The 16,135-nt window shown below is 35.7% G+C and overlaps 1 protein-coding gene across 5 annotated transcripts in view; it reads right to left on the minus strand.

The window, feature by feature from the left end:
* Window positions 1-4,921: 4,921 nt before the first annotated feature.
* Window positions 4,922-16,135, minus strand: part of LOC125665173 (mucin-2-like) — a 61,547-nt gene continuing 50,333 nt past the window's right edge. For all 5 annotated transcript variants that reach the window (XM_056152111.1, XM_048897786.2, XM_056152113.1 and 2 more), the window contains exons 4-10: window positions 15,580-15,744; window positions 14,140-15,441; window positions 13,823-14,011; window positions 12,493-12,657; window positions 11,808-11,858; window positions 7,669-7,753; window positions 4,922-6,655 (exon numbers count right to left, since the gene is read on the minus strand). In XM_056152111.1, coding sequence (XP_056008086.1) covers window positions 6,469-6,655; window positions 7,669-7,753; window positions 11,808-11,858; window positions 12,493-12,657; window positions 13,823-14,011; window positions 14,140-15,441; window positions 15,580-15,744 — 2,144 coding nt within the window. In that variant the 3' untranslated portion in view covers window positions 4,922-6,468. The remainder of the gene's footprint in view (window positions 6,656-7,668; window positions 7,754-11,807; window positions 11,859-12,492; window positions 12,658-13,822; window positions 14,012-14,139; window positions 15,442-15,579; window positions 15,745-16,135) is intronic.

Raw genomic sequence — 16,135 nt, forward strand, 5'->3', positions numbered from 1 at the left:
TAAGTTCCTTGCAAATGTATAGACTACCACATTTGGACCGGGCACAATTTCATGCTCGAACTGCAACATTCTTCGCAGCCACTTAACGTATTTTAATCATGTATGGCGCCTACACTTTGTGAAGCTTAGAAAAAAGCGAATTTTGGCCAATTGAAAAAAGAAGAAGACAGGAATAACAAATTGGAGATTCAAAGCTAAAATAAATCACAGTTTTGTTAGCGCTTCATGAAATATGATGGCGTGAAGCATTGCAGTTGATACCCTTTTACAATTCATACCCTCATATATAATCACTTCACATGTCATTCATATTTGAAATTGGATAAAATTAATGGTTAGAGAACCTCTAGTTGTAATTTTTGCTTTTAACATAATCATCTTTATTTTTGCATTTCTTGTGATGGATAGGGACAACTAGGGATTTCTTTCTGCCTCACTTGTCCTTCTATCCGCCCGCCTATCATACCATAGACGGGTTAGAATAGGTCCTCAGTACCCCTTGCTTGTCGTAAGAGGCGACTAAATGGGGCGGTCCTTCGGATGAGACTGCAAAAAAAAAAAAAAAAAAAACGAGGACCCGCGTGTCACAGCAGGTGTGGCACGATAAAGTTTCCTCCTTGCTCAATGGCCGTGAGAGCCGAGCATAGGCCTAAAATTTGCAGCCCTTCACCGGGGATATTGACGTCTCCATATTAGTGAAAAAATTTCGAGCGGTACGTTAAACAATATCCAACCAACCAACATACCACAGCATTTTTTGTAACAATGAGATACAATTTGTTGTACATATACCCTTAGTTTTGGGGCTGTACATCCATTTTCAAATGCTAGATCATGGAATTACTGTGACCGAATAAAAGATTACAAGGGGAATTCTGCTACAACATACAAGTCATTCTATACTGTTTTCTTACCTTGTAGATCAGACAGTTGTTTCATAAATCCAATAGAACGATACGAAGACGATCTGCTTTTATAGCGTTTTTTCAAGATCGCTCAGCGACCTTAAGAGGGTTGGGTTTTACATCAATGGTACTTTTGATGAAAACCTCTCACGAGACATTGTATGTTTCATACGTCATGCCAGGTGAATGCTTTGTAAATAAAGAGCAACACAAAGGGCTATGTGGATGTTGTCCATCAATAACATAGGTATGAATGGTCGTGAAATGAGTTTTACCGTATAATAAATACCGATATCATGTGACATTGTATACTTGATATTTACAGAACTACACGATTACCCGGATAAAACCAATTTAATATTCTTTTTACGGAGAAACTGCTTATTGAGGTTTTCAAAGCCAAAGAGAAAATGCGAAATCAATCCAGCGGGAAATGTTCGCGCAGACGCGGAGGATCACCTGTTGTCATAGCATGGTTCATGTCTATCACTTCCTGTTTTCTCCATTAAAGTTCTATAGAATTTTTCGTTTTTGCAAATTAAGTCTAAATTTTTGCATTATACACGATCTGATATAGATAATATTCGGTATCAATAAACCCATCAAAATGTTTATTTAATTGTGTATTTTATGATTTCCGTCTTGACGTTCAGAGATCCTCTTTCTATTGAAGCCTAAGTTTATGTATTGTTGGATTTTTCTTTGATGACAATTGTAAAGATGAAGCCAACGTTGGATGGCCCAAATGGTGTGCTTTATTTCATTTTCAATTAAACAACATCAAAGTAGTGTATTAAAGTAAAATACTTATGATATACACCTAGTAAATATCTCACAAGTGTGTATTACGAAATCTTAGCATAATAAATGGGTATATATATATATATATATATATATATATATATATATATATATTAATAATTTTTTTATTTACGAAATTTTCACTTCACACATATATCACTGTTGCATACATATGAGAAATAGGTTACATGAGTATTTTCACACAACATATTCACTTTGAAATATGAACTCAATAACATAAGGTATACTGTCTGCATTTCATATTTATCTTATTCTTTTATGTACGTATATGTATGATGTAAAAATCTTTTTCAGGGGGGAGAGAGAGGGGGGAGAGAGAGAGAGGGGGGAGTGAGAGAGAGAGGAGAGAGAGAGGTACATAAGTATTATTTTCTTGGTAACAGATTTTGATAACTATAATAGATCTAGATATGATATATCTATTGATCAAACCACACAAAAAAGAAATACAAACCTAATGGTTGAAAAAGTACCTATAGACCTACATGTATGTACTAATCATAAGTTTTCACATATTCTCTGCCAGTGAGTTTCATATTCATCATATCTACAGTTTCTTAGCAGCAAGTACTTCTCAACCATAATTCTGTACGTAACTGTTTTTTAATCGCAGATATATGTACTTGCGGACTATTTTGATATTTACAAGAAAAATATATTGATTTTTCTACAAGCAAATTCAAATTTTGAAATTTATACATATGTCTATTACAGTATTTACCAAATAGTACAATGAGCTTGTCAAAAACGGATATGAAACAGTTCTAAAATCCATTGTTCAACACCACACCATATTTCCTTTATTTGTATACAATCAAAAAAATAGATGTTCTAATGTTTCAATATCAACACCACAAAAGCTGCACATTGGAGAGTCTTTAATTTTCAGTTTTGATGGTAAGGAGTATTCTATGAAGTATCTGAAATTGCAGCCAATGCAATTTTGACTCTTGTGCAACTTTGAAGGGGAGTTCAAAAATCATATTCCAATTAGTTTCAGCACAATTATACCCATTTTCTTTCCATTTCTTTTACAGAAGTAATGGGTAATACTTCATCTTTACAATTTATAAAACCATTCATACCAAGTCAGGCAAAAGTTGACCTTTTGACCTGTTATAATTTTAGGTTTCATTGTATGCTATAATTGGATCAGTGAGATACCTATTTATTACTGCCATCACAGTTCTGAAGGTCTAGCACCTGGTGTTTTTTGTTGTTGTTTTTTTTTTTTTTTTTTTTTTCTATAACTATGTGGTTTTGTCTGTTGTGATGAAGATGATTTTATTGTCATAAACCAGTATACAAAAGGTGTAGAGAATTACAAAAACCATCGTACAATACACAAAGTCAGTATGACGTACGGGTAGAATACACGGTTCTAAAGGTCTATCACCTACATGTGGTGTTTTAATAACTATTTTCTATGGTATGTGACTGCAGCTACTCCAGTGTCACACAGTTTCCATGATGAGGAGAACATGTAGGAGAGTTGTTTTGATATAGTCGGTTCTTACTTTAAATTACATGAGGGTGACTGACATTGGACTATTCACTGAATAAAGGAAAGGCGTATTAATACCTGCATGTATATGTTTCCATGATGAGGAAAACATGTAGGAGAGTTGTTTTGATATAGTCGGTTCTTACTTTAAATTACATGGGGGTGACTGACATTGGCCTATTCACTGAATAAAGGAAAGCAGTATTGATACCTGCATGTATATGTTTCCATGATGAGGAGAACATGTAGGAGAGTTGTTTTGATATAGTCGGTTCTTACTTTAAATTACATGGGGGTGACTGACATTGGCCTATTCACTGAATAAAGGAAAGCAGTATTGATACCTGTATATATATGTATACGTTGTGTGGTCAAATGTAAGCTTTTATACAACGACAGAGAAAGAGCTCGCCCATGGAGATATTATTAGTGCTGGTTCTGTATGGCGATCTTGAAGGCCTATACAGAGTCGTCATGCACGATTTTATTTGGTAGGTAGTCCCACTTGATTTCAGTGTCCACAAAAATTCGTGTTTTGTCTTGTGGGTTCGCTTTGCAACTGTTGGTGTTATTGCACACACGTATTTCTGTAAAGGGTATAAGCCTCAAACTGTCCATTCTGTGAGAGAAAGAACTTATCGAGGCCCGTAGGGCCGAGATCAGTTCTTTCTCTCACAGAATGGACAGTTTGAGGCTTATATCCTACTTAAAACAATTTAAGTTTTGATGCGATATAATAATAGCCAATGGAATTAAAAAAAACTTGTGAATCTTAAAGTTGAAGCAGAGAATTCTACCAAGGGGAAATATCGTTTTAAGTGTTTCAGTGAGTTTTACTATATCTGTGTTGACTCCTCCACCAACTTTTACATAAGAATGAGCCTTAAACTGATTGTTCTTTCTTCCAAGATTTCGAGTTATGATTCTTGCCACATTTTCCTGATGGTTCCTATTTCTCTCGCCCTGGGTACAATCTTTTTTATGAATGGCCTTGATTCGCTTTGGATCTTCTCTAATTTATCGATATCACTTTGCTGGTGCGGGCTACAAATAGTTGCTCCGTGTTTTATGATCGATCTTACAAGTTATATATGTAAGCAATCGTTTTGCACATTTTTGGAATATTTTCCAGATTTCTTAACACTGAAATGATCTCAGCTATAATTCGCTTTCTTACTTTGGTTTTGTCAAACACGGATCACTGAATATAACAGAGGTTGAATCAGGTCTCTAGGAGTAAGCATCCCCAATCATCCGGTCACATCCGCTGTGAGGACTATATCTTGATCAGGTAAACGGAGCAATCCACAGTCAAAATTAATGTGTGAAAAACGACCTTCCAATTAATATGAAACACGTCAGACAGCATTTGACCCAATGATAGGTAGTATTGGCAAACCAGATCGTTATAACGACCATAGAATTTCCTAAATGCTGACTTTAAACGAGGCTATTGAAATCTCCGTAACGTCAACTTGTTTGTCAGTAGCTTGCCTCGATTTAAAAACTGATCATACGCAGAATAAGCTCTTGCATAATGAATCAGTTGAGAAACACAAACATCACGCAGGTGATATGTTACCTTGAATTTCATATTGATGGAGTTTATGTATCATGTGGAGACCCAGTCCAATGCATTGGAGAAGTCTACTAGTATTACTGCGTCTCATAATATTGATATTGACCTTTATTTAACTATTTCGTTTTTTAATTATGAATGTCAAACTGACAATAATTGCGTCCGTGTTGATATGCATTTGATTGCTGATTGAACAGGAATTAAGAAAATGTTTGATAATTGACATTCATAATACATAATCTCTGGCAAAATTGACCCAAACACATGTTACATACAACTTCTGAATATTCCGAGTACGATTATTGAAGACAATGATATAAACAACACAGTAATTATTACCGAAGACATGACTGCATTAAGTAACCTGGTACCCAAATTATGACCACATTTAACGATCCAGGTACAATATCTGAAGAACCAATGTTATTAACAGATTTTACAATTTGATAAAACAATGTGCAATTTTAGCAAAGAGGAGCTCATATTACGACTATATATTCCACGTACAAGATACGAGAGGGAAATAAACATTCTTAACAACAGAATAATTATTGCTATTCAAAGATGGAGAACAGCAGTTTTGGTAACTCGGGCAGGCATCTGGCTAATCAATCTTTGCATGTGATCATAACTTAATTTATATGTTAAACTAACCGGGGGCGGGGGGGGGTGTCAAAAGGGCGAAGGGGTAAGAGGGAGGAGGTATCTACCCACTCACCCTCCTATTTGTTGCTTCATGTACATGTATCATCGCAAGGAAAATAAATCTTTGCTCTTAGCAATGCCAGGACTCCATCAACATACTATATAAGATTAATGTATTACCCTAAATGCAGGGGACTTAATTCATATGATTATACCTATATCTGTGATATAATAATGTTTCAAGCAACACATAACTGCAAGGATAATATCTTCAAATAGGAACTAGCAACTAGATAGCATCCCCTGTTGACTGGACACACCAACCATGGGCTCTATATATTGATCAGGTAAATGGAGTAATCCGTTGTCATCACCAGTATGCATCTGAAACACGTCAGACAGCATTTCTTCCAGTGATAGCTTGATTTTGCAAATGAGATCATTACAACGTTTATAGAATTTGAGAAATGCTGACTTTTAACTAGACTGTTGAAACTCCTGTAACATCAACTTGTTTGTCAGTAGACTGCCTCTATTTAAAAACTGATCATACGCAGAACATGCTCTTGCGTATTGCGATGTGATAAAATCATTTTCAACATACAAAAGACAGATAGTAAAGAAAAAAGAAATTACGAGATTATTTATTGATTGTTAGGAGAAAAGGTCTAGAAATTAGCAGAAAAATATCGAAACCACGTGCATGTTAATTTTCTCGTTATTATGACAAAAGGTCTCGTAATTTCTAGATAATGTTATAAAATGACATATCAAATAATTACATCAAAATAATCAATCAACTGACAAATTGTAAACATGCATAGTATGATGTCATTGTTTCACTGCATGCATCAGCAAGGACAGACTAAATAAAATATATGCAAATGAAAAGACGCCAAATGAATAAACACAATGAGAATATAAGAATCAAGACATATCACAGAGTTCTGACATTCACCGGAAGTTGCGTATGATATATTCGGTGTTTACTCTCCCTCGTCATGTGACGTCATTTACACCGTTACATAGTGCTCTTCATTAACTACTGTCTGATCATCTGTGTCTCGTTGACTTGTTTGAATTTCGTCATAAATGTTGCCATGGTTTACATCTGAAAACACAGCCATTTGATACGGATTCTCAGGCTCTGATGGTGTTGTTGTTGGGATTTCGTACGTTTCATCGGTTTGCTTCCTCCGTCTTAACAGTAGGTAAATATCAATGATATATACATACATACATATATATATTAACAGTAGGTAAATATCAATGGTATATATATATGTCTTAACAGTAGGTAAATATCAATGATATATATATATGTCTTAACAGTAGGTAAATATCAATGATATATATATATATATATGTCTTAACAGTAGGTAAATATCAATGATATATATATATATATATATATATATATATATATATATACATGTATATATATCAGCATATATATATATATATATATATATATATATATATATATATATATCAGCGAGTGATTTCATCAGAGATAATGATTGATACTTAAATAATTCAGAAACATGTAGGAAGAGCACCCCACAAAACCCAATGATAACGTGATTAATTGTATTCTAAACGAGTTGGAATGGAAAATATGTTCTTATTCTTGAAATTTTAACTAAAGCCATCCACATCTGAGATCTATTTGGAACACCTGGCCTAGAGGTTATAAAACCGTACTCTGTGCCAGTATATTTGTTCATGCGCAGTCATACACTCGTTTTGAGTACGACGTTAAGCAAGGGCAGAAGCATGCTAAAAATCTAGAGCATGTACTCCATTTGAGTATGAGATTGATTTTATCAAAGTTTTATAACAATTTGAAGCAGGGGGTTGAGTTTGAGTACGAAAACGTGCTCATACAAGTTTTATAACCTCCAGACCAATGTTGTGCCCTAAGAATTGAATCGCAAAATAATTTTAAATCTTTAGCATTTCCATTAATTTTGACCAGTTTACATATAGGCATTTATCATGTACAAAAAACTGTGGGATTGAGAGTGGATCGAGAGTAGTTTTAAACGTTTAACTTCCAATGAAATCAATATTCGAGAATACCGCTCCAACTGGTAAAAAACTTATTTTTATATCATAATTATTTTAAGTAATTGCTTTTATAATTTGAAAATTATTGTCAACTTAATTTTTAATCATCAATCTATCTGACTGCATATTTGATTGGAACATACCTTTTGATATACCAAAGGATGATGATCATTATGATGATGATTGCCACTATTGGAATAATGAAGTACAACGTAGACCAAGCGTCACCTGAAACAAACCATGAATGTCGGTAAAAATGATTCTTCCCAAACTACATCCAAACAATAAACTACTTCATATGACAAATGACTTGCACAAGGATCAATAAGTGTGGCAATAGTGTTGAAATGAAGGTTTTTTTTCCAAATATAAGATAGATGTATATGTTGACTGACCTTGACCTTAACAAAGTAACATTGAATGACCTTTGTCTGAAAGTTAATTTCCTTTTATACTCATTTGTGTGATAAAAGATCAATACCTGTTCATAAACTGTGTCCTCATATAAGGTTTATATTCTAATTGACCATGATTTTTAGAAAAGATCAATAACTGTAGAAATATTGTTGAAATGATGGGTTGTTTTTTTTTTCATATAAAAGGCATATGTTCTGAGTGACCTTTACCTTTACAAAAATGACATCGAGTGAACTTTTTCTGAAAGTCATTTACCTGATACTTATTTGTGTGATAAATTATCAATGCCTGTTTAAAAAACAAGAATCTTTTTCATTACGTTAAGTAAATGATGAGTTATCTTGACCTTTCCAAATGACCTTTGTTTGACAGCCATTTACCTGTTACTTATTTGTGTAATAGATGATCAATACATGTACAAAAACTGTTAACTGTTGATATGAAGACATTTTTCATTATTTAAGGTATACATGCAAGGTGAAGATAACGAACAGTGATCAATCTCATAACTCCTATAAGCAATACAAAATAGATAGTTGGGCAAACACGGACCCCTGGACACACCAGAGGTGGGATCAGGTGCCTAGGAGGAGTAAGCATCCCCTGTTGACCGGTCACACCCGCCGTGAGCCCCATATCCTGATCAGGTAAACGGAGTTATCCGCAGTCAAAATCAGTGTGCCAAGAACGGCTTAACAATAGGTATGAAACACGTCAGACAGCATTTGACCCAATGCGAGGTTGTATTGACGAACTAGATCGTTATAACGACCATAGAATTTTCGAAATGCTGACTTCAATCGAGACTGTTGAAATCCCTGTACCATCAACTTGTTTGTCAGTAGCTTACCTCGATTTAAAAACTGACTATACCCAGAACAAGCTCTTGCATATCGAATCAGTTGAGATATATAAACACCATATGCAGGTGATAATGGAATATTGCTACATAAATGTGGGAAGTTGACGATGGAGAAGCTGAAATCATCCCGTTTGTCATACAGTTGAGTTGTTAGTTTGCCGTTAATGTCTACTTTCAATAAAATATCTAAGTATGAAGCAGAAGTGGACGACTCTGTGGTGTCCTTTATTTCGAGCTCACAAGGATATATCAAATCGACATATGAATGAAAGCTATCATTGTTAATAGACAAAACGTCATCGATATATCTAAAACTCGAATTGAAGGTCACAACGAGAGATTTTTTCTTCTCACGTAGAAGTTTTTGAATAAATTCTGCTTCATATGAATATAAAAACAGGTCAGCTAACAAAGGAGCACAAATCGTGCCCATGGGAATTCCAACAGAGTGTTGGAAGACCTGATCACCAAAGACCACGAAGATATTGTCAATGAGGAACTCTAGCATATTTTTTATTTCAACTTCAGAGTACTTGTGCGTGGAATCAGAGTGGTGTTTAACAAAGTAAGTTTTTGAATGACTGATCACTAGATATGAATATTTCCGTTTTCCGTTTTTGTTGAAGAAGCAACCGTCTATGATGTCAAAAAGTCTAGTCTTTAATTTATCGTGAGGAATGGTCGTGTATAGTGTTGAAAAGTCATAGGTTTTAATGCTATTGATTTGGGAAAAATTCTGTGATTTCAAGTTTACTAAAAGTTCTTTAGAATGTTTTAGAATCCACATTTGATTAACACCACTTCTGGCATATGTAGTCGCACAGTAAGTTTGAAGTTTCTTCTTCACAGCTGTTAACATTTTCGTGAGGAGCAAAGATAGGGGCTTGGTAGAGCACTTACTGGATCCAGCAATGTATTTTTCTTTGTAAGGGTTTTTATGTAGTTTAGAAATCCAGTATAGGTACGGTAACTCATATTCATTCGACCCATTGACTGGAATATTAAATGTGTCTAAAACTGAAGCATGGTTTTGAAGAATTTCGTCTTTTGAAAGGGCAGTTGGAGTATAAGTATGATTACCAAAAGTGGAATTAATGCCAAGTTCGTTTAAAATCCAGTTGTAATAATGAGCCTTACAAACAAAGACAATGTTGTTACTAGCTTTGTCAGCTAGAACCAAAACATATTCCTCATGTAACCTATCTAATTCTTTTATCACTTCTGGTTTACTAAACACAGAAGGATAGATGGTACGTACTTTTGTTTTCATGTGTCTAATGCGGGATTTTAATATCCCTCTTATGCTTTTAACCCATTCTGACATGTATGTTCTTAGTGAACTTTCCTTGTCCAAAATTACCTTGGTCCAATTGCTTCATGTGCAAAGGAATGTGTGTGATAATTTATGATCAATTTCTAAATAAAGGTTTATATGTGGGATATGGGTATTTTTATATTCAATAACTGTTGAAATAAGGAACTATTATATGTTCTGAGTGACCTTGACCCTTCCAAAATGATATTGAGAGGAGACCTTGGTCCAGAAGTCCTTGTCTCAAGGAACAATTGTGATCCATTATATCAATTTCTGATGAGATGTTTAGGAGATATGAGCTCGCAAGGAAGGACAGACACGACAGAGACTATACCCCCTCCGAAATTTTTCGGGGAGCGAACAATAATGAAAGCTCGGTTCATTACGTCCAGGAAATGGATGACATCTTATCTGTGTGTCGTACTATTAAACCACAATATGATAACATGTGTTGTTTGTCTATCTGTGTGTCGTACTATCAAACCACAATATGATCACATGTGTTATTTGTCTTCACAATATGATCGCATGTGTTGTTTGTCTATCTGTGTGTCGTAATATCAAATCACAATATGATCACGTGTGTTGTTTGTCTATCTGTGTGTCGTACTATCAAACCACAATATGATCACGTGTGTTGTTTGTCTATCTGTGTGTCGTAATATCAAACCACAATATGATCACAGGTGTTGTTTGTCTATCTGTGTGTCGTACTATCAAACCACAATATGATCACGTGTGTTGTTTGTCTATCTGTGTGTCGTACTATCAAATCACAATATGATCACGTGTGTTGTTTGTCTATCTGTGTGTCGTACTATCAAACCACAATATGATCACGTGTGTTGTGTGTCTATCTGTGTGTCGTACTATCAAACCACAATATGATCACGTGTGTTGTTTGTCTATCTGTGTGTCGTACTATCAAACCACAATATGATCACGTGTGTTGTTTGTCTATCTGTGTGTCGTAATATCAAATCACAATATGATCACGTGTGTTGTTTGTCTATCTGTGTGTCGTACTATCAAACCACAATATGACCACGTGTGTTGTTTGTCTATCTGTGTGTCATACTATCAAACCACAATATGATCACGTGTGTTGTGTGTCTATCTGTGTGTCGTACTATCAAATCACAATATGATCACGTGTGTTGTGTGTCTATCTGTGTGTCGTACTATCAAACCACAATATGATCACGTGTGTTGTTTGTCTATCTGTGTGTCGTACTATCAAACCACAATATGATCACGTGTGTTGTTTGTCTGTGTGTCGTACTATCAAATCACAATATGATCACGTGTGTTGTTTGTCTATCTGTGTGTCGTAATATCAAATCACAATATGACCACGTGTGTTGTTTGTCTATCTGTGTGTCGTAATATCAAACCACAATATGATCACAGGTGTTGTTTGTCTGTGTGTCGTACTATCAAATCACAATATGATCACGTGTGTTGTTTGTCTATCTGTGTGTCGTACTATTAAATCACAATATGATCACGTGTGTTGTTTGTCTATCTGTGTGTCGTACTATTAAATCACAATATGATCACGTGTGTTGTTTGTCTATCTGTGTGTCGTACTATTAAATCACAATATGATCACGTGTGTTGTTTGTCTATCTGTGTGTCGTAATATCAAACCACAATATGATCACGTGTGTTGTTTGTCTTCAATATACCGTCGATAGAAGTTTCTTGTTTCTTCGGTTTAGTGGAACACGTCTTGGTATCTGAAAATGATGTTTCAAGGGTTAAGCTAAAGTCACTTACTGCTGATCTAAACGGTACAAACGTTTAAGATAAAAAATGAAAATAACGAATGGTTAATTTTAAAAAGAATACAGAATTGGGAGTAGGGCAAACACGCAGCCCTAAAAACACTAGAGGTGGAATTAGGTTCATAGGAGGAGTAAACATCCGCTATTGACCGGTTACATCTATTGTGAGCCTTACATCGTGATCAGGTACAGGGAGTAATCAGTTTACAAAGAAATTATAAATATGAAAATAACGAAAAGTAATCAATTACTTAACTCCTATATAGGGAATACAAAATAGAAAGTGGACGATATATGAAATAATATTTTATTCAAAATTTACCTTTAGCTTGAAATGCAATTTTAGTAAAAAGTAATCTGGGGAAAAAAAACCTTAAAATCCTTGCTAGACTTGAACCAACAGTCGACACGTAAATTACTGAGCTACCCAGCTAAGCTATTAGATTTAAATGGAATATACATGTATTAACGATATGTATATTTTCATTCAAGTTTCAAAACGGAAGTAAGCTATTCTGATGATAAAACTACATGTAACAGAGCAGATAATGCAATAGATCATAAACACAACAGCAAACTCGCTTACCGAAACAGTATCTCTCTTCACATCGTCTGAGCGGTGTTAAGCAGTAAGCCGTAAATAGACTGCAGTTGACAACTTTGATTTCAAATTTCTCTGCACAACACTCGTTTGGAGCAACTTTACATGCTTGACGAGTAACGATACCATCCGTTACCGCTGGTTCTGATCCTAGTATACACAGATGTAAAAAAAACAAAACAACAACAACAAAAACGAGCAAAAAAACAACCAAAAAAAAAACAAACAAACAAAAAAAAAAAAACAAAAAAAAAAAAAAAAAGAAAACAAACAAACAAACAGCAAAAAAACTTCCAACATCAAAATCTAAAGGTATAAATCAGCAAGATAGAAGAATGATATTGGAATTTTCTGATTCCTCACATTTTTCTCAAGATTCAATTAAATCCTAATTTTGTGATAATTATGCAAAAGATCCCTTTTCTCATACACTGGCTCATATGACTATTTTGGATCCACCTTAGAGTCAGAACCCAAGGGTTTCGAAATTCACAATTCTAGTACAACCCTTTCTGCTTTTTTAAAATATGAATTTAGTTTTTATACTGTAGTACTATCAGCAAAAGGAAGGAGGAAGTTTTACAATAACCACTATGATCATTTCTGACAATTTTTGTCCCGCGCCTGAAGCCCCCGGGGTGCAGGAGTCCTGAATTTACAATGTATGTCATCCTTGTTCTAATGATGCTTCATACTAAGTCTGAAAAGATTTCGAAAATCAGTTATCAAGAAGTTAAGAATGTTCAATACTGTCAGCACATATTTAATAAGGTCCCGGGGTACAGGAGTCCGGAAATTTGCAATTTATGGAAGGGTCATTGAAAGTATGGTATATTACCAAGAAGTTTAAAATGTTCAATGTTAACGGACGACCAGGAACGCAAACAAATAGCGATAGGTCACCTGAGTCACTGTACCAATAAATTTGAAAATCGAAAGGGGTCTTCCATTTTGTGATCCAACCATTACCTTTAAATTCTATGAAAATCTACGGTACATGACATATCAAGTTATTGAGAGCCAAGTACTGATAATATCTTATTAATATAAATCAAAGTCCTGAAAGTACTAGAAGACTTATTAATATAAAAAAGTTCTAACTCCTATTATTTGGTAAAAAGTAAGTCATAAATGTAAAAATCGAAAAAGGGTCGTCCTTTGTCTAGTCCAAATATCAAATTTATGAAGACATTTCCAAAGAAACATAGGTTATTGCTTGTAATAGAAAATACTGACGGATGGACAGAGAGTGATTACTATTGGACAACCTCCACATGGCGGACCCCTAGATACATGTATAAATCTAAATTCTTACCATTCATCCACACAGGATACACAGCTCCACATCTTAGAAAATCAGGACATTTATTGAGCAAGTGAAACCCTGTGTACCAAACAGATTTTATCTCTAGATCACAGGGCCTCAGTGTTGAGTCATAAATACATTCGTTACTACGATTAACGAGATTTGGAATATTTTCCATGTATCTTGGATCACATGGATCTACAAAAAACAAATCCAAAAAATACCGTGATAAATAATGTTTATAGATATATCAGCTCCTGTATAAAAAGGCACTATCTCAGTTTTTAATAGGATTTTAAAACAATAAATTTGTGATTCATACATACCCTGTAAGCACTGTTCATTTAATGACGGAGTAGTTGTTAAGAATTTCGCTGCACTGCTTGTCCATTTACCGGAAGCACTTGAGCTTATTGAAATTTGAGTCGAGGTATTTGATTGGCCTCCTGTGCCGGTGATGGTTTGTGTCGAGATTATGGATTGGCCTGTGCTGATAGTGGAATATGTCGTGGTTGTTGACTTTTCTATTCTACTGGTGGGTTGTGTAGAGGTTGCTAATTGGCTGTTTGTGCTTATGGTAGGTTGTGTTTGTGTTGAGATTATTGATTGGCCTCCCGTGCTTGTAAATGGTTGTGTCGAGGTAGTTGCCTGGCTTGTGCCGGTGGAAGAATGGGTGGATGTTGTTGATTTATCTGTACCGATTGTAGATTGTGTCGAGGTTGTTGACTGGTCTGTATTGCTGATGGGTTGTGTCGAGGTTGTTGACTGATCTGTATTGCTTATGGATTGTGTCAAGGTTGTTGACTTGTCTGTGTTGCTGGTGAATTGTGTAGAGGTTGTTGATTGGACTCCTGTGCCGACAGTGGACTGTGTAGAGGTTGTTGACTGGTCTGTACTGCTGGGGAGTTGTGTAGAGGTTGCTGATTGGTCTGTACTGCTGGTGAATTGTGTAGAGGTTGCTGATTGGTCTCCTGTGCCGACGGTGGACTGTGTCGATGTTGTTGACTGGTCTGTACTGCTGGTGAGTTGTGTAGAGGTTGCTGATTGGCCTCCTGTGCCGACGGTGGGCTGTGTCGAGGTTGTTGATTGGCCTCCTGTGCTGAAGGTGGGTTGTGCTGATGTTGACTGGTTTGTACCGCTGGTGGGTTGTGTTGAGATTGTTGATTGACCTCTTGTGCTGGTGAGTGGCTGTGTTGATTGGCCTGTACTGGTGGAGGAATGTGTGGAGGTTGTGGATTTAATTGTACTGATTGTGGGTTGTTTTGAGGAGGTTGTTGACTGGTCTGTATTGCTGGTGAGTTGTGTTGAGGTTGTTGACTGGTCTGTATTACTGGCGGGTTGTGTTGAGGTTGTTGATTTATATGTACTGATTGTGGATTGTGTCGAGGTCGTTGACTGGTCTCTACTACTGGTGGGTTGTGTTGAGGATGCTGATTGTCCTTCTGTACTGAGGTTGGATTGTATCAAGCTTGTTGATTGGTCAGTATTTCTTGTCGTTTCACTTATTGAAAATTGCGGAAATGTTGTCCTTTGTGTTGATGTTTTTGTGAATTGAGACAAAGTAGTCGATTGTACAAAGGTTGTTGATGACACGCTTTCACTGGCAGCATTGCACTCTCCCGTTTCACCTTAATAAATCAACTTTGTCATTTTTGTTATAAAGGAAGGCATTTTTTATTTCTTTACTAAAGTACATGTAAGTATAGTACCATACCATTGGGTTTATTAATATCTTATATTATGATAACATAACCTACATTACTTACCGAAGCAATATCGCGTTGGACAAGAATCAAGGGCTGGAAGACAATACGCCATGTATAGTCCACAGTGGCGAATCTTGATTGTAACTTGACTGTCACAACAGCTACTAAATCCAACTTTGCAGGCAGTTCCGACTACTTCTGTGTTCACTGATGCTGGATGACTACCTATGAATAATGGTTTTCGTTGTTTTATTGAGTGATCAACAAATAGATAGGATCAAAGAGGAATAACATGAATTCGTAGCAATTAGATTAAATGCTGTCTGACGTGTTTCATACCGATTATTAAGCCGTTCTTGGCACACTGATTTTGACTGCGGATAACTCCGTTTACCTGATCAGGATATAGGGCTCACGGCGTGTGTGACCGGTCAACAGGGGATGCTTACTCCTCCTAGGCACCTGATCCCAACTCTGGTATTTTCAAGGGTCCGTGTTTGCCCAACTATTTATTTTGCATTGCTTATAGGAGTTATGAGATTGATTGCTGTTCGTTATCTTCACCTTGCATTGTCTACTTCTGCGTGCTGGTGTGTAAAACAAACACTAATCACAA

This window comes from Ostrea edulis, chromosome 10 (assembly GCF_947568905.1).
Source record: "Ostrea edulis chromosome 10, xbOstEdul1.1, whole genome shotgun sequence".
Taxonomy (NCBI): domain Eukaryota; kingdom Metazoa; phylum Mollusca; class Bivalvia; order Ostreida; family Ostreidae; genus Ostrea; species Ostrea edulis.